This window comes from Haliotis cracherodii, unplaced genomic scaffold, assembly GCF_022045235.1.
Source record: "Haliotis cracherodii isolate W230 unplaced genomic scaffold, xgHalCrac1.p SCAF_4, whole genome shotgun sequence".
Lineage (NCBI taxonomy): Eukaryota > Metazoa > Mollusca > Gastropoda > Lepetellida > Haliotidae > Haliotis > Haliotis cracherodii.
This window is the reverse complement of record NW_027266297.1, coordinates 45,542,711-45,568,141: the sequence shown is the minus strand read 5'-3', so window position 1 is coordinate 45,568,141 and position 25,431 is coordinate 45,542,711. Positions and strand designations below refer to the sequence as shown.

At 42.2% G+C, this 25,431-nt stretch overlaps 2 protein-coding genes across 2 annotated transcripts; both read right to left on the bottom strand.

Moving 5' to 3' along the window:
* Nucleotides 1–1,748: 1,748 nt before the first annotated feature.
* On the bottom strand, nt 1,749–2,933 carry LOC139479443 (DNA-directed RNA polymerase II subunit RPB1-like). The gene has a single exon (XM_071262292.1). The coding sequence runs from the start codon at nt 2,931–2,933 to the stop codon at nt 1,749–1,751; it is 1,185 nt and encodes a 394-aa protein (XP_071118393.1).
* An 8,611-nt stretch (nt 2,934–11,544) lies between these two features.
* Nucleotides 11,545–14,797, bottom strand: LOC139479112 (uncharacterized). Its single transcript, XM_071261879.1, has one exon. The coding sequence runs from the start codon at nt 14,759–14,761 to the stop codon at nt 11,606–11,608; it is 3,156 nt and encodes a 1,051-aa protein (XP_071117980.1). The 5' UTR covers nt 14,762–14,797; the 3' UTR covers nt 11,545–11,605.
* Between the last annotated feature and the right edge of the window lie 10,634 nt (nt 14,798–25,431).

Genomic DNA, 25,431 nt, shown 5'->3' with positions numbered 1-25,431 from the left:
CCAAACGATTAGTTCTACAATACTTACATCTGTCAATGTTCTGACGGGATAGACATACAATCAGAGTACTTGTTAGAGTACTTGGTACCAAGTTTCAAGCTTTGTTAATGTTAATGAATTTAACAATGAACTAAACTAGTGGGCAAAAGAAAGTAAAAACCTATGTTTGATGGTCAATAAAATGAAAACAAACAATAGAATGTTATTCAATGATGGTGTATTCGATAATAGGGTCACATGCAATAGTCCATGCACAATTTCAGCGCGAAACTCAAAACAGGTGACGTGTACATGAGGTTCACATGATCATGGGGGTAGGCAGATCACCGTACACAGGAATGATTAGAGTCAACCAGAGACTGTCTTGATAAGTTTGTGGTCTTTAACGGATACCTGGTACGCTCAGTAACGAGTATGACCACCGTGAGCACCAATGCACGCCCAGACTCGCCGCCTCATTGATGTTGGCAGCCGCCTGATGATGTAATCGGGAATCCGATTCCATTTAAATCTGAAAGCGTCAGCAAGCTGTTGCTGGTTCGCTTGTGGGTGGGGGATGTCTTCAGATCTGATGCTTCTGATGATCCCACAAGTGTTGAATTGGGTTCAAGTAAAGTGAGAGTGCTGGTGACAGAAGAATGTTGACATCGTTTGTATTCAAGAAGTCCTGGACGAGCCTTGCAGTGTGTGGTCTAGTGTTGTCATGCTGCAGGAGTGTTCCCTGTTGCTGTTGGCAGAGGAATGGAAGCACAACAGGTATCGCTGGCCTTTGAAGTTGCCACGGATGATGAGAAATCTCATCTGTTGGTTGCCACAAATTCCATCCCAAACCATCACACCGCCTCCACCATGGGGATGAACTTCTTGAATGCAGCCTGGCACCAAATGTTCTCCCCTGCGATGGTATACTTGAGCTTGACCATCATTGTGAAACAGTTGAAACCTGCTTTCGCAACAGAAAAGCACTCTCTGCCAATCACGGATATCCCAACGTCCTACTGTCCTGGCCCATTGCAGTCTTCGACGTCAATGTTCCCAGGTCAATACCATGCCATGGAAGGGATGGCGATCTCTAATACCAGCGTCACGCAGACGTTGTTGCACCGTGTGTCGACTGATACAGTATCCTAACGCTGTTGCTGCTGTTCTGTCGCCGTGACAAACCCGTTGCACAGATGGTATGTGCCGATCTTTGTGTTGCATTGTTGCTAGTGGTCTGCCCGATCTTGGCCTGTCTTGTGTCCTGCCAGTCTGTCTGAAGCGTTGAAACAGTCTGGCGACCGTTGCCTGTGTACAGTTTAGGTTTCTTGCAATCTGGTTGTGGTTGGCTCGCATCGGCTCTATGGCTCTCTATCTTTGTTTTACAGTTAACTGTGGCATATCTTTGTGTTTTTTTTATTACATGTGATGTCTTAACAACGGTTCATTCCCTTTTTATACAAATTCAGCATGTACAAGTTTACGAATACGTGGAAAAGCTGTTGGGTGACTTTTGGCCACTGCACAGCATCTTTATTGCCAACGCGTTGCGTTTTGGAGACTGATTTTGCAGTTCTTGGGCAACTGTTTTAAGCCTTATACCATTTTGTTCACTTTGATTGTTTTATTGGGAAATAAAACAATTTAAAAGTGTATACTTTCTTTTGCCCATGAGTTTATCTAAGCCAATGTTTATTGGTTTGTTAAAAATCCATCACCACACTTGCTTTAAATAACCTAGTACCCATGACATATATGAAGTACAATCTTTAAATAACCGAGTACCCGTGACATATATGAAGTACAATCAGCATTTGAAACTGGTACTTATATGCTGGACTAGAGAGTTTGTAGGTGTGGATGGTGTGACTTGGTTCTTGACTAGAGACTTTGTAGGTGTGGGTGGTGTGACTAGGTTCTGGACTAGAGAGTCTGTAGGTGTGGATGATGTGACTAGGTTCTGGACTAGAGAGTTTGTAGGTTTGGGTGGTGTGACTAGGTTCTTGACTAGAGACTTTGTAGGTGTGGATGGTGTGACTAGGTTCTGGACTAGAGACTTTGTAGGTGTGGATGGTGTGACTAGGTTCTGGACTAGAGAGTTTGTAGGTGTGGATGGTGTGACTTGGTTCTTGACTAGAGAGTTTGTAGATTTGGTTGGTGTGACTATGTTCTTGACTAGAGAGTTTGTAGATGTTGATGGTGTGACTTGGTTCTTGACTAGAGAGTTTGTAGATGTGGTTGGTGTGACTAGGTTCTGGACTAGAGAGTTTGTAGGTGTTGATGGTGTGACTTGGTTCTTGACTAGAGAGTTTGTAGATGTGGATGGTGTGACTAGGTTCTGGACTAGAGAGTTTGTAGGTGTTGATGGTGTGACTTGGTTCTTGACTAGAGAGTTTGTAGATGTGGTTGGTGTGACTAGGTTCTGGACTAGAGAGTTTGTAGGTGTTGATGGTGTGACTTGGTTCTTGACTAGAGAGTTTGTAGATGTGGATGGTGTGAGTAGATGCTGTACTAGAGAGTTTGTAGGTGTTGATGGTGTGACTCGTTCTTGGACTAGAGACTTTGTATGTGTTGATGGTGTGACTCGTTCTTGGACTAGAGACTTTGTAGGTGTGGATGGTGTGACTAGGTTCTGGACTAGAGAGTTTGTATGTGTTGATGGTGTGACTTGGTTCTTGACTAGAGAGTTTGTAGATTTGGTTGGTGTGACTAGGTTCTGGACTAGAGAGTTTGTAGATGTTGATGGTGTGACTTGGTTCTTGACTAGAGAGTTTGTAGATGTGGTTGGTGTGACTAGGTTCTGGACTAGAGAGTTTGTAGGTGTTGATGGTGTGATTTGGTTCTTGACTAAAGAGTTTGCTGAGGTGGATGGTGTGAGTAGATGCTGTACTAGAGAGTTTGTAGGTGTTGATGTTGTGACTAGGTCTGGCCTTCCAAGATACTGGCCTCCCCATGACCTCAACTACTGAGTTTGTAAGTGTTGATGGTGTGATTTGACCAAGATCACCCTGTCTGTCAGTGACATCATAAGGCAAGATGATTGTGTGCAGCATGCGATGAACGGTGTGAGTAGTTTGCATGACAGAAGGCAGTTATCCATCATGGAGGTGTCAGCATCATTAGCAGTGTTGATGTCTGGTTATTGGATCCTGGTGTTTGTCAAGCTGCATCAGATGATGAACATTTCAAGAGACTGTAGACAGTCAGATGACTACCAGTACTGTGGTTACACTTTTATATTTTCACTCCAAAGTAGATTGATATGGGAAGGGAAGTAACTTTTCTATTCTAAGTAACACTCAAAGCAGAATGCTTCCTTCCTATGTTGTGTCAACCAGTTATCTCTTGAGTTTGAAAATAAATCTGTAAACTAAATAACAGAAAAAGGAACAAATATAGAAATATTTGAAGGAATGATGCTTCGGGTGAAACTGTTTTGTTTGATTGAAAAAATGAGTAATTATTTTATCAATCAGCTGATGATGTTTTTGGTGGTATGTGAGGAGTATGGTATCAGGCAGTATTGGAGCAATAGAGTGATAGGTACATCAAGAACTAGCAGATTGTGACCATGTAAGGAAACAAAGTGTTCCACACAACAGGTGAATGCTTCCAGTGCTGGAGTTGTATGACCTCCACAAGACCTATGGATGCTGGAGTTGTATGACCTCCACAAGACCTGTGGATGCTGGAGTTGTATGACCTCCACAAGACCTGTGGATGCTGGAGTTGTATGACCTCCACAAGACCTGTGGATGCTGGAGTTGTGTGACCTCCACAAGACCTATGGATGCTGGAGTTGTATTACCTCCACAAGACCTGTGGATGCTGGAGTTGTATGACCTCCACAAGACCTGTGGATGCCTGAGTTGTATGACCTCCACAAGACCTGTGGATGCTGGAGTTGTATTACCTCCACAAGACCTGTGGATGCTGGAGTTGTATGACCTCCACAAGACCTGTGGATGCCTGAGTTGTATGACCTCCACAAGACCTGTGGATGCTGGAGTTGTATTACCTCCACAAGACCTGTGGATGCTGGAGTTGTATGACCTCCACAAGACCTGTGGATGCCTGAGTTGTATGACCTCCACAAGACCTGTGGATGCTGGAGTTGTATGACCTCCACAAGACCTGTGGATGCCGGAGTTGTATGACCTCCACAAGACCTGTGGATGCTGGAGTTGTATGACCTCCACAAGACCTGTGGATGCCTGAGTTGTATGACCTCCACAAGACCTGTGGATGCTGGAGTTGTATTACCTCCACAAGACCTGTGGATGCTGGAGTTGTATGACCTCCACAAGACCTGTGGATGCTGGAGTTGTATGACCTCCACAAGACCTGTGGATGCCGGAGTTGTATGACCTCCACAAGACCTGTGGATGCTGGAGTTGTATTACCTCCACAAGGCAGGTGGATGCTGGGGTTTCAGAGCTCCACAAGATGAGTGGATGCTGGAGTTTCAGAGCTCCATATGACGTTTTTTACTTAATTTTATCAGTGGTTTGAAAAGTCCTGTCTCTTAACAACCACTAAGGTTATTATAATAATTATGACTTATTAAATTATACCATATCTAAGACTTTTAAGTTTGACATATTGACATATTTACACAGGTAAAACCCAGACTGCTTGTAAATCACAAGATAATTACTCATGAATATTCCATGTATCAGAAGAGATATTTGAAGCACAAGTTTGATGTTCTCAACACAAATAATCAATGGCGTTCATATTACAAAGGGGGATTATTCAGTAAATTTCTCTTCAGTGTCAGTTACTTGATCAGGATGAATTACTTTTTCTGTGTAGTTACTGAAATCACTGAGCAATCTCAACTAGATTAAGAAGTAGCTGGCCATGTGGATATGTATCACCAACCAGTGCCACCATCACTGCTGCAAGCAGACCTAACGAGGGGATGATTACTTTGGCTGAGTAAAGCACTATGTACTCTGATGCTGGGGAAGGGTTGACACAGAAGGAAGCACGGGCCTATATCATCTTTAGCTGTATATCAACCTGTTGAGGTTGCACTGTGTTTATGTTTCACAGTGAATCTAGATGTCTGAGCTCATGAATATTCACGCAACACACTTTCTCCCTGCAACAAAACTGAGACTGTAAAACTAAAATAAGACAATATGCACAAAAAATAATTCAAACATAACTATAAGACAAAAGTCTTGATATATCAAAGCATGTATGAAGTGTATTTCTTCCTGTGGCAAATTCTTTATCTTTGAATTTTTGTGTGCAAATTTCCTGATCTAATAGTTGCCCCATGTCTTGAAGCATTCCTAAAATCCTCACTAAAACACCCTGTAGACAAGACCAGGAGATAAATACTGGGTTGGACTGACCAGATCTCAAGAGGAATCATAGCTTTTGAAAATAACAGCACCTTTAGATATCACTGATACATATAAGATATTGAATACTCATAAACAATCATTAGCTATTAGTGTTCTGTCATGGTGCAGTTTGGAATAAGAATGTTAACTAACACAGGTCTGATGATGTAGTCTCCCTCCAGAGGAATAAAGTTTCACAGTGAGAATAATTGATTATGTTACGGACCTTGAATAATCAATGCAAATTTGATTTGATTTGATTCAAAAATAGGTCTGGTTATTCAATTTTTTACGACTGCACACGTTGGCCTGGTTCATATTGATCCCGATGGTGTGTGGCTGCTGATGCGGTTGAGAGGTCAGTGTTGTTGTGGATCCAATAGACCTGACATACACACTGGCATCCATACCTGACATACACACTGGTGTCAATACCTGACATACACACTGGCATCCATACCTGACATACACACTGGCATCCATACCTGACATACACACTGGTATCCATACCTGACATACATTCTGGCATCCATACCTGACATACACACTGGCATCAATACCTGACATACACACTGGCATCCATACCTGACATACACACTGGTGTCAATACCTGACATACATTCTGGCATCCATACCTCACATACACACTGGCATCAATACCTGACATACACACTGGCATCCATACCTCACATACACACTGGCATCAATACCTGACATACACACTGGCATCCATACCTGACATACACACTGGCATCAATACCTCACATACACACTGGCATCAATACCTCACATACACACTGGCATCAATACCTCACATACACACTGGCATCAATACCTGACATACACACTGGCATCAATACCTGACATACACACTGGCATCAATACCTCACATACACACTGGCATCCATACCTGACATACAGACTGTCATCAATACCTGACATACACACTGGTATCAATACCTGACATACACACTGGCATCAATACCTGACATACATCCTGGCATCCATACCTGACATACATCCTGGCATCAATACCTGACATACACACTGGCATCAATACCTGACATACACACTGGCATCAATACCTGACATACACACTGGCATCAATACCTGACATACATCCTGGCATCAATACCTGACATACACACTGGCATCAATACCTCACTTACACACTGGCATCAATACCTGACATACACACTGGCATCAATACCTGACATACACACTGGCATCAATACCTGACATACACACTGGCATCAATACCTGACATACACACTGGCATCAATACCTGACATACACACTGGCATCCATACCTGACATACACACTGGCATCAATACCTGACATATACACTGGCATCCATACCTGACATACATACTGGCATCAATACCTGACATACACACTGGAATCAATACCTGACATACACACTGGCATCAATACCTGACATACACACTGGCATCAATACCTGACATACACACTGGCATCAATACCTGACATACACACTGGCATCAATACCTGACATATATCCTGGCATCAATACCTGACATACATCCTGGCATCTATACCTGACATACACACTGGCATCAATACCTGACATACACACTGGTATCAATACCTGACATACATCCTGGCATCAATACCTGACATACACACTGGCATCAATACCTGACATACATCCTGGCATCAATACCTGACATACACACTGGCATCAATACCTGACATACACACTGGTATCAATACCTGACATACACACTGGCATCAATACCTGACATACATCCTGGCATCAATACCTCACATACACACTGGCATCAATACCTCACTTACACACTGGCATCAATACCTGACATACATCCTGGCATCAATACCTGACATACACACTGGCATCAATACCTGACATACACACTGGCATCCATACCTGACATACATACTGGCATCAATACCTGACATACACACTGGAATCAATACCTGACATACACACTGGCATCAATACCTGACATACACACTGACATCAATACCTGACATACACACTGGTGTCAATACCTGACATACACACTGGCATCAATACCTGACATGTATCCTGGCATCAATACCTGACATACATCCTGGCATCTATACCTGACATACACACTGGCATCAATACCTGACATACACACTGGTATCAATACCTGACATACATCCTGGCATCAATACCTGACATACATCCTGGCATCCATACCTGACATACACACTGGCATCAATACCTGACATACACACTGGTATCAATACCTGACATACACACTGGTGTCAATACCTGACATACACACTGGCATCAATACCTGACATGTATCCTGGCATCAATACCTGACATACATCCTGGCATCTATACCTGACATACACACTGGCATCAATACCTGACATACACACTGGTATCAATACCTGACATACATCCTGGCATCAATACCTGACATACATCCTGGCATCCATACCTGACATACACACTGGCATCAATACCTGACATACACACTGGTATCAATACCTGACATACACACTGGCATCAATACCTGACATACATCCTGGCATCAATACCTGACATACACACTGGCATCAATACCTCACATACACACTGGCATCAATACCTCACATACACACTGGCATCAATACCTCACATACACACTGGCATCAATACCTCACATACACACTGGCATCAATACCTGACATACACACTGGCATCAATACCTGACATACACACTGGAATCAATACCTGACATACACACTGGCATCAATACCTGACATACACACTGGCATCAATACCTGACATACACACTGGTGTCAATACCTGACATACACACTGGCATCAATACCTGACATATATCCTGGCATCAATACCTGACATACATCCTGGCATCTATACCTGACATACACACTGGCATCAATACCTGACATACACACTGGTATCAATACCTGACATACATCCTGGCATCAATACCTGACATACACACTGGCATCAATACCTGACATACATCCTGGCATCAATACCTGACATACACACTGGCATCAATACCTGACATACACACTGGTATCAATACCTGACATACACACTGGCATCAATACCTGACATACATCCTGGCATCAATACCTCACATACACACTGGCATCAATACCTCACTTACACACTGGCATCAATACCTGACATACATCCTGGCATCAATACCTGACATACACACTGGCATCAATACCTGACATACACACTGGCATCCATACCTGACATACATACTGGCATCAATACCTGACATACACACTGGAATCAATACCTGACATACACACTGGCATCAATACCTGACATACACACTGACATCAATACCTGACATACACACTGGTGTCAATACCTGACATACACACTGGCATCAATACCTGACATGTATCCTGGCATCAATACCTGACATACATCCTGGCATCTATACCTGACATACACACTGGCATCAATACCTGACATACACACTGGTATCAATACCTGACATACATCCTGGCATCAATACCTGACATACATCCTGGTATCCATACCTGACATACACACTGGCATCAATACCTGACATACACACTGGTATCAATACCTGACATACACACTGGTGTCAATACCTGACATACACACTGGCATCAATACCTGACATGTATCCTGGCATCAATACCTGACATACATCCTGGCATCTATACCTGACATACACACTGGCATCAATACCTGACATACACACTGGTAACAATACCTGACATACATCCTGGCATCAATACCTGACATACATCCTGGCATCCATACCTGACATACACACTGGCATCAATACCTGACATACACACTGGTATCAATACCTGACATACACACTGGCATCAATACCTGACATACATCCTGGCATCAATACCTGACATACACACTGGCATCAATACCTGACATACACACTGGTATCAATACCTGACATACACACTGGCATCAATACCTGACATACACACTGGCATCAATACCTGACATACACACTGGCATCAATACCTGACATACACACTGGCATCAATACCTGACATACACACTGGCATCAATACCTGACATACACACTGGCATCAATACCTCACTTACACACTGGTATCAATACCTGACATACACACTGGCATCAATACCTCACATACACACTGGCATCAATACCTCACATACACACTGGCATCAATACCTCACATACACACTGGCATCAATACCTGACATACATCCTGGCATCAATACCTGACATACACACTGGCATCAATACCTGACATACACACTGGCATCAATACCTGACATACACACTGGCATCCATACCTGACATACATCCTGGCATCAATACCTGACATACACACTGGCATCAATACCTGACATACACACTGGCATCCATACCTGACATACACACTGGCATCAATACCTGACATACACACTGGCATCAATACCTGACATACACACTGGCATCAATACCTGACATACATCCTGGCATCCATACCTGACATACATCCTGGCATCAATACCTGACATACACACTGGCATCCATACCTGACATACACACTGGCATCAATACCTGACATACACACTGGCATCAATACCTGACATACATCCTGGCATCAATACCTGACATACATCCTGGCATCAATACCTGACATACACACTGGCATCAATACCTGACATACACACTGGCATCAATACCTGACATACACACTGGCATCAATACCTGACATACACACTGGCAACAATACCTGACATACACACTGGCATCAATACCTGACATACACACTGGCATCAATACCTGACATACACACTGGCATCAATACCTGACATATACACTGGCATCCATACCTGACATACATACTGGCATCAATACCTGACATACACACTGGAATCAATACCTGACATACACACTGGCATCAATACCTGACATACACACTGGTGTCAATACCTGACATACACACTGGCATCAATACCTGACATACACACTGGTGTCAATACCTGACATACACACTGGAATCAATACCTGACATACACATTGACATCAAATAGGCACGAAGAGACAAAATGATGGCAATCCCAAATACCATATTTGACCTGATAAGTCAGACTTGTGCAGTATTCCCCAAACTGCCACCGTTATCCTTGACTGGTCCCTTAAATTGATCCCTGTCGTAGTGTTATGATAACTTGCTGACCTATATTGGTCCAGGTTCTATTCAACATAACTGTAGATGCAAGAAACACAAACTTCTGACACTCGCACCCACAGGGATTTTTATTACATGATGTTGAGCGTTAATCACAAGGTTCAGTACAAACGTTGAACAATATCCATTCAGATATAATCGTTGGTGAAGGAGTTGAATTGAAGAGCTGACGTTGAACGGTAAAGACGACTTCAAAATACAACTTCAAACTATGTTTACGTTCTAAGGCGTTATAATGAGGCAATTTCAGTCTCGTTACAAGACGACTATCTTTGTTTACATTGTTTACGTTGAATACGTTGGTGGGTGAGGTTCAGAAAACTAAAAATAGAAAGAAAATACAATCCTTACTTTAGGCTGAACCAATTAAATAGTCAAAATTACCAATTTAAAAGAATAACAAACAACTGTCTGACAAAATACTCAAAATTGCTTACAACTGCCAAATAGTTACTGAATTGAAGTTATAAATGCATTGAGCACTTGAGAGATAAAATAATATTAACTTTGGCATTGAAAAATATGAGTTTACTTACATTTGTGTTGCTTTACACTTTGGAGAATGTAACCGTGGTCCTAACAAGATGGAGATTTGACTGATTGTGTGGGGAACATGTGCTTTTTAGATCATGTGACTTGAAATGGAATTGAGGCTGTAAACAAGTAATTAATTTATCTGCAAAAGTTTATTGAGAAATGGGGATTTGAACTCACAATGTCTAGCTTTCAAAGGTCATGTGACATATTATGACCAAACACTTTATCCACTAAGCCAAAGTGAGGAGGTTCAAATGAAGATGACTTTAAGTGGACCAAATATTTAACTAAGAAAAACTTTGTTTTTTTTTAAAATAAATGAAACTTAAACCATTACCAAAATATAGAAAATGAACTTTTAACAAAACTCTTGAAACAGATGAAAAACACCATTTCTGCATTTACATACTCGGCCTCTTAAACATACATGTTTAACCTAACTACTAAATGCAGAATATAAATAATGAACCATTCCAATCAATTGTCTTTTAGAGTCTCTGAATCACATAACTGCAATGTCAATTAAACACTGATTAGTTCACTTTTCACTTGGTACCAGCAAAACAAGTTTGGTCACTGGTCGACGTAGTTCAGAGTTCAGAGTCTTTATCTGAACACTGCGGACAAAGCCATCTTTATCGGCCTCTACACTGATCACACATCCCATAGACCAGCAGGATCTATGGAGATTGTCATCTTTGACGAGCACAATGTCGTTGATCATCAGATTGCGTTGAGGTGTATTCCACTTCTGGCGTTCTTGTAGAGAGAGCAGATACTCCTTTTTCCATCTTGTCCAGAACACGTTGGCAAGATACTGGATTCTGCGCCATCGCCGACGCATGTACATATCGTCTCGTTGAAACTGTCCAGGAGGAGCTACATATACGTTGGACTTCATCTTTAGCAGATGATTTGGTGACAATGGAGTGAGGTCTCTGGGATCACTGGAAGGTGTTGTCAGAGGTCTTGAGTTGATTATTTCTTCAACTTCACACATCAAGGTTCTGAATGACTCGTCCTCAATTCTATCTCCAAACTCACACAGCATTGGAGCCAGAACCTTTCTAACTGATCGCACCATCCTTTCCCAGGCCCCTCCCATGTGGCTAGCTGATGGTGGGTTGAAGTGCCAGTCTATGTTGACTTTTAGCAGATGAGATTTCACTTGGTTTTGGTCCATTTCCATTAGAGCTTCCTTCAGTTCCCTGGTAGCCCCAATGAAGTTGGTCCCGTTATCAGACCACATCTCCTGCACAGGTCCTCTTCTGGCAACAAAACGACGTAGAGCATTGAGAAAGGAGTCTGTGTCGAGAGAGTTAGCAGTTTCTATGTGGACAGCTCTGCTCACAAGACAAGTGAACAACACTCCATAACGTTTGACCTGCTTCCTGCCCTCCTTGATGATGAAAGGGCCAAAGTAATCAACACCAGTGAATGTGAACGGTGGTCCTGGACTTGTTCTACTTGGTGGTAAGTCGGCCATTTTCTGTTCACATGTTGGGGCAGTTAGTCGACGACATGTCACACACTGATGAAGCACATTTCTGACTGTTGAGTTGGCACTGACCACCCAGAAAGTTTCTCTTAGCACTGACAACACATGATTTCTACCAGAATGACTCAACTTATGGTGGACGTCACGAATGATGAGTGTTGTCACATGGTTCTTTCTTGGTAAGAGTATCTGGTGCTTCATGGATTCTGGAACTTGAGCCTTGTTGAGTCTGCCTCCAACTCTGAGTACTCCATCAGAATCTAGGAATGGATCCAACTTGGAGACAGAACTGCTTCTTGGTACTCGGCCTCGTTTACCAGATGAGTCTTGAAGAGAATTGATTTCACAACTGAAAGTCTTTGACTGAACATACTTAACTACAGCTTTTGAAGCATGCTCTAGGCGTTTTACAGTGAACACTTCTGTCGTTTGGCAGTCAGGGACATGTTTCTCTAACTGGCACTTCATCCGTTCTTGAAGAATGTCTATCACACAACTGTAGACTGCAACTGCACGTTTCAATCTGTACCAATTTGAATAGTGATTGATCAGACAGTCCATACCACTTTCACAGATTTGAGCTTGTGTGACACACGATTGTACAGTCTCTTCACACTGTTCATCACAGTCAGTTGGTAGTTGCTTTATTGTCCATTCCGTTTCAGGAGTTCTGAGAAAAACTGGCCCATTGAACCACTTGTCGTCCTGGAGTAGTTTTGCTGTAGTTGTTCCCCTTGAGGCGACATCAGCAGGATTGTCATATGTATCAATATACTTCCACTGGTCAGGAGAAGAGAAATCACGAATGAGCCGGACCCTGTTGGCAACAAACACCGGGAATCTCTTCTTCTCACTGTTGATGTAGTGGATAACCGTTGTGGAGTCCGTGTAGTATGAGACATTGTCTATTTTCACATCAAGTTCTTTAAGGAGTTGTTGTCCAATTCTGATTGACATAGTTGCTGCTGTCAGTTCTAGACGAGGAATAGTGACAGTTTTCACAGGAGATAGTCTTGACTTACCCATCAGGAAGGCAACATGGATGTTCTCACTCTTGTCACACAGTCTGAGATATACTACACATCCGTATCCCCGAGTGCTTGCGTCGGAGAACACATGCAGTTGAGCTGATGTGACTTCCCCAAAGTCAAATGGCTTTACACACCGTGGAATGTTCAGAGTTTTCATCAAGTCAAGTTCTGATAACCATTTCTTCCATTCACATGCAAGTTCACTAGGTATGTCATCATCCCAATCTAGGCTTTGGTCGGTGCACAAGTCCTGGAGTATCTTCTTTGCAGGCAGAATTACTGGGGACACCATTCCAAGTGGATCATACAATGAAGACACGGTTGACAGGATTCCTCTGCGAGTCACTGGTTTGTCTGGTAACTCCACAGAAAATCCAAACATATCAGAGTTCACATACCATCTCATGCCCAGGGCTCGTTCTATTGGTAGATCATCATAGTCAAGGTCTCTGGACTGCAGCTCTTTGGAATGATCATCTGTGGGAATCGACTTCAGTAGATTTCTGCTGTTAGAGGTGAACTTGGTTAATCTGAATCCACCATCTGCACAGGCTGATACAAGATCTTGCACCAAACTCACAGCTGTGTCTTCATCCTTTGCAGCTTTTAAGCAGTCATCTACGTAGAAGTTCTTTCGGATGGTCTCAGCAACAAGAATACCATACTTTTCTTCTGCTTTGGATGCTGTGTGTTTCAAGGCAAAGTTGGAAATGCTTGGGGATGACACGGCGCCGAAGATATGTACAGCCATTCTGTACTCTTTAAAGTCAGTATCAAGATTACCCTCTGGCCACCAAAGGAATCTCAGATGATCGTGTTGTGAAACTGGAACCTTTACTTGATAAAACATAGCCTCCACGTCACTCATGAAAGCTACTGGTTCAGTCCTGAATCTTGTCAGCACACCAATCAGAGAGTTCGTTAAATCAGGACCCTGGAGTAGTCTGTCGTTAAGAGAAGATCCTTCATATCTGGCACTGCAGTCGAATACAACACGAATTTTCTCAGGTTTCCTTGGGTGGTAAATACCATGGTGTGGAAGATACCAGACGTTATCAGCAGATGCAGAGAGTTCATCATCAGGCACAGGATAGGCAAAACCTTTCTCTAGGAGATTGTTGATGAACACAGTGTAGTCTCTGTGGTAGGTTTCACTTGCCAGCATCTTCTTTCTCTGCCACTTAACTCTGCTGAGTGCTTGTTGTCTGTTGTTGGGAAAGTAGGCATCAGGAATCCGGAACGGTAGTGGTAGCTGATAGTGACCATTGATGAACTCCACATTCTGTTCAACTATATCCATAAACAGCTTGTCTTCTCTGGAATAGCCACGTTGACCAGGAAGATCACCAATGTCTTGTTCGCTGAAGTCCTTCTCCAGGAGTTTCACTACAGTGTCCGGTGTTAAACATTCTTTTACAACCGTTGATTCAGTGAAGATCACTCTGTTGCAGCAAAGAGAATTCTGAACCTGATCATATTTCACATGCAGAGGCCCATTTACAGTCCATCTGTGTTTATATAGCACAGCAAAGGGACCATTGTCACCCGAAGGGATAACTTGTTGTGGTTCCAGTGCTTGCGGACAATTGCTTCCAATTAACAGTCCAACTTCAAGATTGGGATACACTCTTGGAAGCTTGTTTGCCATGTCACGAAGATAAGGCCATTTCTTCAAGAATGTTGGATCAGGAATTTGATCACGGTTGACAGGGATATCATTTTTCACATATGTCTTTGGAAGTGGAACAGGATTAGCACAATCAATGTCCATAACCACAAGACCAGTCACCACTGAGGTCGGCACAATGTCAATACCATGCATCGTGCGAAGCTTTAAAGTTGTCTGTGTTGATGGAGCACCAAGCTGACACTGAAGATCTTCAGTCATGAAACACCCTGAGCTCCCATTATCCAGGAAAGCATATGTCTTTATGTTCACATCACTGTCTTCAAGATGCACTGTAACTGGAAGAATTGACTGGAGAACTGTTTCCATGGCATCTGAAGTTGCTGCACTGCAGGACGTGGTTACACCATCACTTGACCTTGATACTTGTTTGGCTTGAGTGTCTGTTAACTGCGGTGTTGATTTCATGGTGAAGTTGTCATCATGAAGTGAAGTTGGATGACGCTTCTCGCACTTCTTACAGAGTCTTTTCTTCAAACATCCTTTAACAGTGTGGTTGTAAGCGAAACATCCAAAGCACATTTTCTTCTCCATCATAAAGCTTCGTTTCTCAGTAAGTGTCTTTTTGGCAAATTCGAAACAGTCATCAATATCATGCGACTTTGAACAGAAGTAACATGACAGTAGTCTTCTCGGTTTATCAGTTGAGGAACTGGAATTAACTGAAGTAGCAAATGCAGTTGATCTAGACTTTGATGATGGTTGTCTGCCCTTAGTTGTTTTACCTTGTGAAGATGTACTTAACTGTTCTCTATGCTGCATGGCTTCTTTTCCAAACACTGGTTCGTTGGCTGATTTGGCAGCAAAGTCAATGAACTCGACAAGATCTTTGAACTCCATTGACCTTGAACTGATGATATGGCACTTTGTCACTCGATCTCTCCATCTGTTCTGAAGATGAGATGGCAATTTGTGGACAATTGCTTGAAGATTCGGAGCATGGTTCAGCACTGACATGTGGGATATGTTCTTCATTGCATGGAGACACTTTGTCAGGAACACAGAGAACTTCTTCAGTTTCTGGCTGTCATCATACTTGATATCAGGCCATAACAGAACCTGGTTGATGTAGGACATTGCCACCTTGTATGGATCACCATATTCCTTGTCCAACAGCTCCCTTGCTTCTGTATATCCATCGAATTGAGACATATACAGACATCCAGCGATCAAGTCTTTCGGTTCACCTTCCAGTTGCTGATCGAGGTAGTACAGCCTGTCTCTGTCACAGTTAGTATGAGGCACTATTCTAGCATCAAATGCCATCATGAAGGATCCATATTCAATTAGGTCACCTTTGAACTTTGGTACTTCAGGTTGAGGGAGAAACATGGCAGTCAACATCTGTTGCTGAGCTTGGACCATACTTTCTGTTGCAGGTTGAGTAAATGTTGAGCTGAATGCAGGAGGATTTAAGCTGGGAGGCTGTTGATATGGAGAGGTGAAGTTCTGCCTCACAGGAGTCTGATGATATGACGTTGTTGCACTCCTAGTATACCACAGAGGCGTTACAGTGTCACATGGAGTGACCGGAGTGTTATGCTGAACATGTACAGTACTCTGTTGACTGGAGGAAACAGGATATATAATGTCTTTAGCATCATGTTGCAGTTCTGATTGAGCATGCAGATGATCACCTCGTGGCTTAACAATTGGTGGCACAGTTGTTTGAAACGATGGAGACTCCATTTCTGCATATACTCTCTCCCTTGCCTCAGCCTTTGCAATTTCAATATCAAGCTTTATTTCTTCTAACTTGCGAATATCTTCAAACTTGACCTTTTCTGTAAGCAATTCTGCAAGGCGAGCTCTCTCCTTGGCTCTTGCTGATCGTGTTGAACTTGTTGACTTAAATGAAGATCTTGAAGCAGAGTCAATGTTGTCTGCAAGTTGAACTTCTATGTTTGAGATCCATTGGGAAACGTGATCTCTGTATTTGATGAAGTCGTGTTCCTTTTCTGTATTCGACTTGCTCTCAATACTCTTTAGCTCTTCTGTCTCTAATGCAGCAAAATATGCATCAAAACACATTGTGTATTGATCAAACAGTTCATTTAGATGTTGATAACTCATCTTCACTAAGTGCAAATTATCTCCACGTTCCATGAGCCTTGAGATTTCGTTGCGCTTCTTTGTCACTGCTGTGGTAGCTGCTATCTGTTTATTCTTCCAAAGTCTGAGTCTCTCAACTTTCCCTTTATCAGTTAGAGTCCTAATTTTCCTAAGATTACGACCTTCACTTTCTCCTTCATCTTCTTCAAAGCTCACTTGTCTATTCTGCTCATGTGACAGATCAATCTCATCATCAACTATTGAATAATCTTGACAAGTTGCCATGATTACGTTGTACTTGAAAAGTCAAAGTTCAGTTTTAGCTTTTTATCAATTTCAGTTTTGGACAAGTCTAGTTTCAACGTTATCTTGCAGTATAAATTTTTCTGAACTAATGTAGATGCAAGAAACACAAACTTCTGACACTCGCACCCACAGGGATTTTTATTACATGATGTTGAGCGTTAATCACAGGGTTCAGTACAAACGTTGAACAATATCCATTCAGATATAATCGTTGGTGAAGGAGTTGAATTGAAGAGCTGACGTTGAACGGTAAAGACGACTTCAAAATACAACTTCAAACTATGTTTACGTTCTAAGGCGTTATAATGAGGCAATTTCAGTCTCGTTACAAGACGACTATCTTTGTTTACATTGTTTACGTTGAATACGTTGGTGGGTGAGGTTCAGAAAACTAAAAATAGAAAGAAAATACAATCCTTACTTTAGGCTGAACCAATTAAATAGTCAAAATTACCAATTTAAAAGAATAACAAACAACTGTCTGACAAAATACTCAAAATTGCTTACAACTGCCAAATAGTTACTGAATTGAAGTTATAAATGCATTGAGCACTTGAGAGATAAAATAATATTAACTTTGGCATTGAAAAATATGAGTTTACTTACATTTGTGTTGCTTTACACTTTGGAGAATGTAACCGTGGTCCTAACAAGATGGAGATTTGACTGATTGTGTGGGGAACATGTGCTTTTTAGATCATGTGACTTGAAATGGAATTGAGGCTGTAAACAAGTAATTAATTTATCTGCAAAAGTTTATTGAGAAATGGGGATTTGAACTCACAATGTCTAGCTTTCAAAGGTCATGTGACATATTATGACCAAACACTTTATCCACTAAGCCAAAGTGAGGAGGTTCAAATGAAGATGACTTTAAGTGGACCAAATATTTAACTAAGAAAAACTTTGTTTTTTTTTAAAATAAATGAAACTTAAACCATTACCAAAATATAGAAAATGAACTTTTAACAAAACTCTTGAAACAGATGAAAAACACCATTTCTGCATTTACAATAACACTAATATTGCAATTGCTGACCCCTGAATGAGTAGTGTCATACACCCTTAGTAATAGTCCAGCAATACTACAGCTTTACTTTTACAGCCAACAAACAATAGGCTTGGACCTCCTGCCCACAGACAGTGAAGTGTTGTATAATATCTCCCCAACACTGCCTGTCTGTGAGAGACCTGTCACTTTGACTGTTAGTCTTCCTTTACAGATACCATGTGTTGTGCACATTGTTGTGCAACTATTGTCAACTACTGTGTTATAAACCAGAAAATATCATCATTATTTCTCAAACTGCAAATTATAATTGAGTGATTCATATTTTATTTGAATACTTTTGGGAATGAGTTTCTTAACATTAAAATACATGTTTATATTAACATCTGACTTATAAATAAACACCAAATCTTAGAAATGACAAAGATGTATGTCTTTGGATAAAATAAGATAAGATGATATTTATTGCAGAAAACATTCCATTATGGAACCGATGCAATATTTAAATGACAAAACATTTTGATTCATATATACACATAATTACATTCAAGAATGAACAGTAAATATTGCAGACTATTTGTCATTTCTCATTAACTTGTTTTTAATAGTTTGAAGAGGGTTTAACATCTGTGAGTTCCCACACTAACTAAACATTGGCTGCAGCTACTTCCTCTGAAGTGTGGCGACATTGATGATTGGTGTGTGAGTGATGCCGGGACTGGTCCAACGCAGGACAGGTGCTGGAAATGTAATGTCACCACACATGCTGACACAGCAACCTCACCATCCCTCCCATATCTGATCCTTGTATGGCTGACAAGTCTGTCCCTACATGCTGACACAGCAACCTCACCATCCCTCCCATATCTGATCCTTGTATGGCTGACAAGTCTGTCCCTACATGCTGACACAGCAACCTCACCATCCCTCCCATATCTGATCCTTGTATGGCTGACAAGTCTGTCCCTACATGCTGACACAGCAACCTCACCATCCCTCCCATATCTGATCCTTGCGTGGCCGACAAGTCTGTCCCCACATGCTGACACAGCAACCTCACCCTCCCTCCCATATCTGATCCTTGCGTGGCTGACAAGTCTGTCCCCACATGCTGACACAGCAACCTCACCATCCCTCCCATATCTGATCCTTGCATGGCTGACAAGTCTGTCCCTACATGCTGACACAGCAACCTCACCATCCCTCCCATATCTGATCCTTGCGTGGCTGACAAGTCTGTCCCCACATGCTGACACAGCAACCTCACCCTCCCTCCCATATCTGATCCTTGCGTGGCCGACAAGTCTGTCCCTACATGCTGACACAGCAACCTCACCATCCCTCCCATATCTGATCCTTGTATGGCTGACAAGTCTGTCCCCACATGCTGACACAGCAACCACACCATCCCTCCCATATCTGATCCTTGTATGGCTGACAAGTCTGTCCCTACATGCTGACACAGCAACCTCACCATCCCTCCCATATCTGATCCTTGTATGGCTGACAAGTCTGTCCCCACATGCTGACACAGCAACCTCACCATCCCTCCCATTTCTGATCCTTGTATGGCTGACAAGTCTGTCCCCACATGCTGACACAGCAACCTCACCATCCCTCCCATATCTTATCCTTGCGTGGCTGACAAGTCTGTTCCCACATGCTGACACAGCAACCTCACCCTCCCTCCCATATCTGATCCTTGCATGGCCTACAAGTCTGTCCCTACATGCTGACACAGCAACCTCACCATCCCTCCCATATCTGATCCTTGCGTGGCTGACAAGTCTATCCCCCTCGTCAGTGTCAGTTGCTGCCCTGCAACAATAAGGCTGGTGTCATTAAACCCAGGACTGGATCAGCAGCCCTGATACCCGGGTTTGAAATGAACAGATGTTCTAATGGCAGTCAACATTCATCATCTTTCATAATGGCTCTCACATTAGCTCCACATTTCAGCCCAGTCAGAAACATATCGACCCTTCATGTGGTTGTGAATTGTTGGAATGGAACTATCAGTTTTCAGCAAGTTGAAAACTGATACATATTGCAATTTTTTCTCTCACTGATCAGATAAAGAAATTTATAAAGAATTCAATAATGAATTTCCTTTGAAATATTCATTGAGTGATGGGGCAGAAGGATTCATCGATGAAATGAAATGATTATGTGAGGGTGGAATGATTGAGTGATGGGGCAGAAGGATTCAGTGATGGAGTGAAATGATTATGTGAGGGTGGAATGATTGAGTGATGGGGCAGATGGATTCAGCGATGGAGTGAAATGATTATGTGAGGGTGGAATGATTGAGTGATGGGGCAGAAGGATTCAGCGATGGAGTGAAATGATTATGTGAGGGTGGAATGATTGAGTGATGGGGCAGAAGGATTCAGCAATGGAGTGAAATGATTATGTGAGGGAGGAATGATTGAGTGATGGGGCAGAAGGATTCAGCTATGAAATGAAATGATTATGTGAAGGTGGAATGATTGAGTGATGGGGCAGAAGGATTCAGTGATGGCATGAAATGATTATGTGAAGGTGGAATGATTGAGTGATGGGGCAGAAGGATTCAGTGATGGCATGAAATGATCTAATGAGAGACATTATACTCTCTGATGATACGATGCATGTTACATACATATTTGATATATACCTAGTGATCGACAACAATGTTAACAATTATATCTATGTTAATGCTGACCTCTTATGTTAAGATGATTCTGAAAGAAGGAGAAGCTGGTTTGGTGTTTCTTGATACCGTATCAGAGAGATTGTTATGTTCATCACAGGCAACCTTGCTTACATAATGTGATAAGACTTATGTTGTGACTTATATAATGCATGCTGTATAAAATGTATGCACAGTTCATGTTCTACTTTTGGGTCTGGAAATGTTTGATGTAGCTAAATAATAGTCATTGCATAACAAGTACAAACTTAAAATTTGAAAAGTATAGTCAATTTTCAAACCATTAATGTTTCTGATTCTGAAACCTATGATCATATATTGGTAAGTAATTTGATGGTTACATGATATGCAACAACACACCATGAATGGTGTATGCATAATACCAAGCAATTCTGAAGCAAACTAATAAAATACTATTGCCTTGCTTTCTTATCCCATTTCATTCGCACAGTACCTTAAGCATATTATTTTCACCTCGGCTGAGCAGAGTCTAGGTTTTCAACAGGTTCTGAATCTCCCATGTCACAGGGGCTCCTGTAATTGAAATGGAGTTGTTTGTTTCTGTCAAAATTATATATTTTCAGAAACTAAGTATTTAGTCTACCCATTTCCCAACACTGTGGTCATCAGATGATATAGTGTTCAATGATATTGTTGTATTCCAAAGTGATGCCAGCCGCTTTGAACTGACAAGATCTTTCTGACATTGAAGCTTGTTTTCCACAAATGCTATGTTGTACCAGTACCAGGTTAAACCAGAAAGGAAGTGGTTATTACTTGTGTTGTAGATTTTGTATTGTTGACCTTTAGTCAGTTTTCTGCTGAAATGAACACCCAAAATATTACCACTGTGTAGAAACTCATAGCTATAGGCATTTTATTGTGACTTGAAAAACCTCTGATCACAAATCAAAATTGTGTCATTGTAGAAAGAATATTTGTTAAATCATGAATGCCTTTGAAACCAAAGGAGCTAGTTGAGATTTCATCAAAAGAAGCCGAACACAGATCTAAGCTACAACCATGTTTTATTGAAGCTACCAGTATCAACATCCTCTATTGGGGCTGCACACGACATGCAACACTGTCTGACTCAACAGAAACCTACTTTTCTTCAATATTGAAACAGGTCTTTTTTGTCTCAAAGTTAATGCAGCTCGGCTTTGTATAAACTCTAAAATTATATTCCTTGTGTAAACAGCACTGGCAGATGAAGACATTAAGTATAGGGACTGCACATTTCTTCAAGCACCATCATGTGTCAACCTGCGTGGTGTTCACTTCAAGACTTCCATAATGTGCACTCCCTTCTTAAAATCCTCTGAACTAGCCAATAAATTGTATGTCCAAGATTTTATAACAATCACGTGTTTAACTTTGACTTTATTGAATCTTTTCTTTGTCAGTGGAATCCAGGGTAACTGATAACCTGTCATTTAATATGATCATCATAATGTTTCGTCATCGGGTTCTTTTCTTCTTCTCTTAACAACTGATTAATTCATTCTATATGACTCTGACATTGAGAACTGGAAAATAGCCTGTAGATGACCATGACAATAGCCTGTAGATGACCATGAAAGTAACGTCAAATGACACTTGTAATTAGATCACTGACTTTTTTTTAAGACTATCCCAATTTAGTTCCTTTCTCATCTTGAAGAACAATTAAATTTTGAACAGTTAATGATCTGATTGCCTGATCCTGTCTGTATTTTGGCTCCTCTGGTCTGCATCAGACATGCTGCATCAATATCTTACAACATTGATTGCCACACAATCACTGCTTACATCTCAGACACTCTATAGATTCAAAGCTCACCTGCATCAAGCGGACTGATCTAGTGACTTGTCCTATATTCTATATACTTGGAGAAAAAGTTAGCTGTACTCATATGGCTTGAACACCAATGTGATGATGACATGGCCACTCACCCTGGTCCCCTGAACGTGCTTATGTGATGTTGACATGGCCACTCCTCCTGGTCCCCTGAAGGTGCCAATGTGCTTGATGACATGGCCACTCCCCTGGTCCCCTGAAGGTGCCAATGTGCATGATGACATGGCCACTCCCATGGTCCTCTGAAGGTGCCAATGTGCATGATGACATGGCCACTCCCCTGATCCCCTGAAGATGCTTATGTGATGATGACATGGCCACTCCTCCTGGTCCCCTGAAGGTGCCAATGTACATGTTGACATGGCCACTCCCCTGGTCCCCTAAAGGTGCCAATGTGCATGATGATGTGGCCACTACCCTGGTCCCCTGACAGTGCTTATGTGATAATGACATGGCCACTACCCTGGTCCCCTGAACATCCTTATTTGATGATGACATGGCCACTCCCCTGGTCCCCTGAAGGTGCTTATGTGATAATGACATGGCCACTCCCCTGGTCCCCTGAAGGTGCCAATGTGCATGATGACATGGCCACTCCCCCTGGTCCCCTGAACGTGCTTATTTGATGATGACATGGCCACTCCCCCTATTCCCCTGAACGTGCTTATTTGATGATGACATGGCCGCTCCCCCTGTTCCCTGAATGTGCTTATGTGATGATGACATGGCCACTCCCCTGTCCCCTAAAAGTGCCAATGTGCATGATGACATGGCCACTCCCCCTGTCCCCTAAAGGTGCCAATGTGCATGATGACATGGCCACTCCCCTGTCCCCTAAAGGTGCCAATGTGCATGATGACATGGCATGAGGTAACATCAATGTGATGATGATGGAGCAGGGTGTAAGTGTGAGATATGTGTGTCTGGAGCAGGGTGTACTGTGAGATATGTGTGTCTGGAGCAGGGTACTGTGAGATATGTGTGTCTGGAGCAGGGTGTACTGTGAGATATGTGCCTGGAGCAGCGCGTACTGTGAGATATGTGTCTGGAGCAGGGTGTACTGTGAGATATGTGTGTCTGCAGCAGGGTGTACTGTGAGATATGTGTCTGGAGCAGGGTGTAAGTGTGAGATATGTGTGTCTGGAGCAGGGTACTGTGAGATATGTGTGTCTGGAGCAGGGTGTACTGTGAGATATGTGTGTCTGGAGCAGGGTACTGTGAGATATGTGTGTCTGGAGCAGGGTGTACTGTGAGATATGTGTCTGGAGCAGCGTGTACTGTGAGATATGTGTCTGGAGCAGGGTGTACTGTGAGATATGTGTCTGGAGCAGGGTGTAAGTGTGAGATATGTGTGTCTGGAGCAGGGTGTACTATGAGATATGTGTCTGAAGCAGCGTGTACTGTGAGATATGTGTCTGGAGCAGGGTGTACTGTGAGATATGTGTGTCTGGAGCAGGGTGTACTGTGAGATATGTGTCTGGAGCAGGGTGTAAGTGTGAGATATGTGTGTCTTGAGAAGGGTGTACTGTGAGATATGTGTGTCTGGAGCAGGGTGTACTGTGAGATATACTTGTATATACATATATACATTGTCTATCTAGCCTTAGGACATAACACTGTATATAATGGACACCTGTCTATAGTTTATATTAGTGATTCTCCCCTTGTTCTGGACATCTGTACAGTGTAGATCATACCTGTACATATATATACACTGTCTGTCTAGCCTGAGGACATAACACTGTATATAATGGACACCTGTCTATAGTGTATATTTGTGATTCTCCCCTTGTTCTGGACGTCTGTACAGTGTACATCATACCTGTACATATATATACACTGTCTGTCTAGCCTGAGGACATAACACTGTATATAATGGACACCTGTCTATAGTGTATATTTGTGATTCTCCCCTTGTTCTGGACGTCTGTACAGTGTAGATCATACCTGTACATATATACACTGTCTGTCAGCCTAGGCTGCAAGGAGGTATGTCAGAGGTTGTAGTTTCAGGCATTATGCACAACAGTCGTTGTGTACCGACGTGCATAGGGATCTAGATATGGTGTCTCCCACTTGTCAGGAGTAATAACTCAGCCAATAAGGACGTGTTTGTGTAGTTAGCAGTGCCTGCAGCTGTCACATGGAGTTGTTGACTAACACACCCCACTGTTCATGGACGCCATGCAGTGAGGGGACATGACTGGGGGGACTACATTATGTGTGCTCAGCCGTTACAAACCAAATCA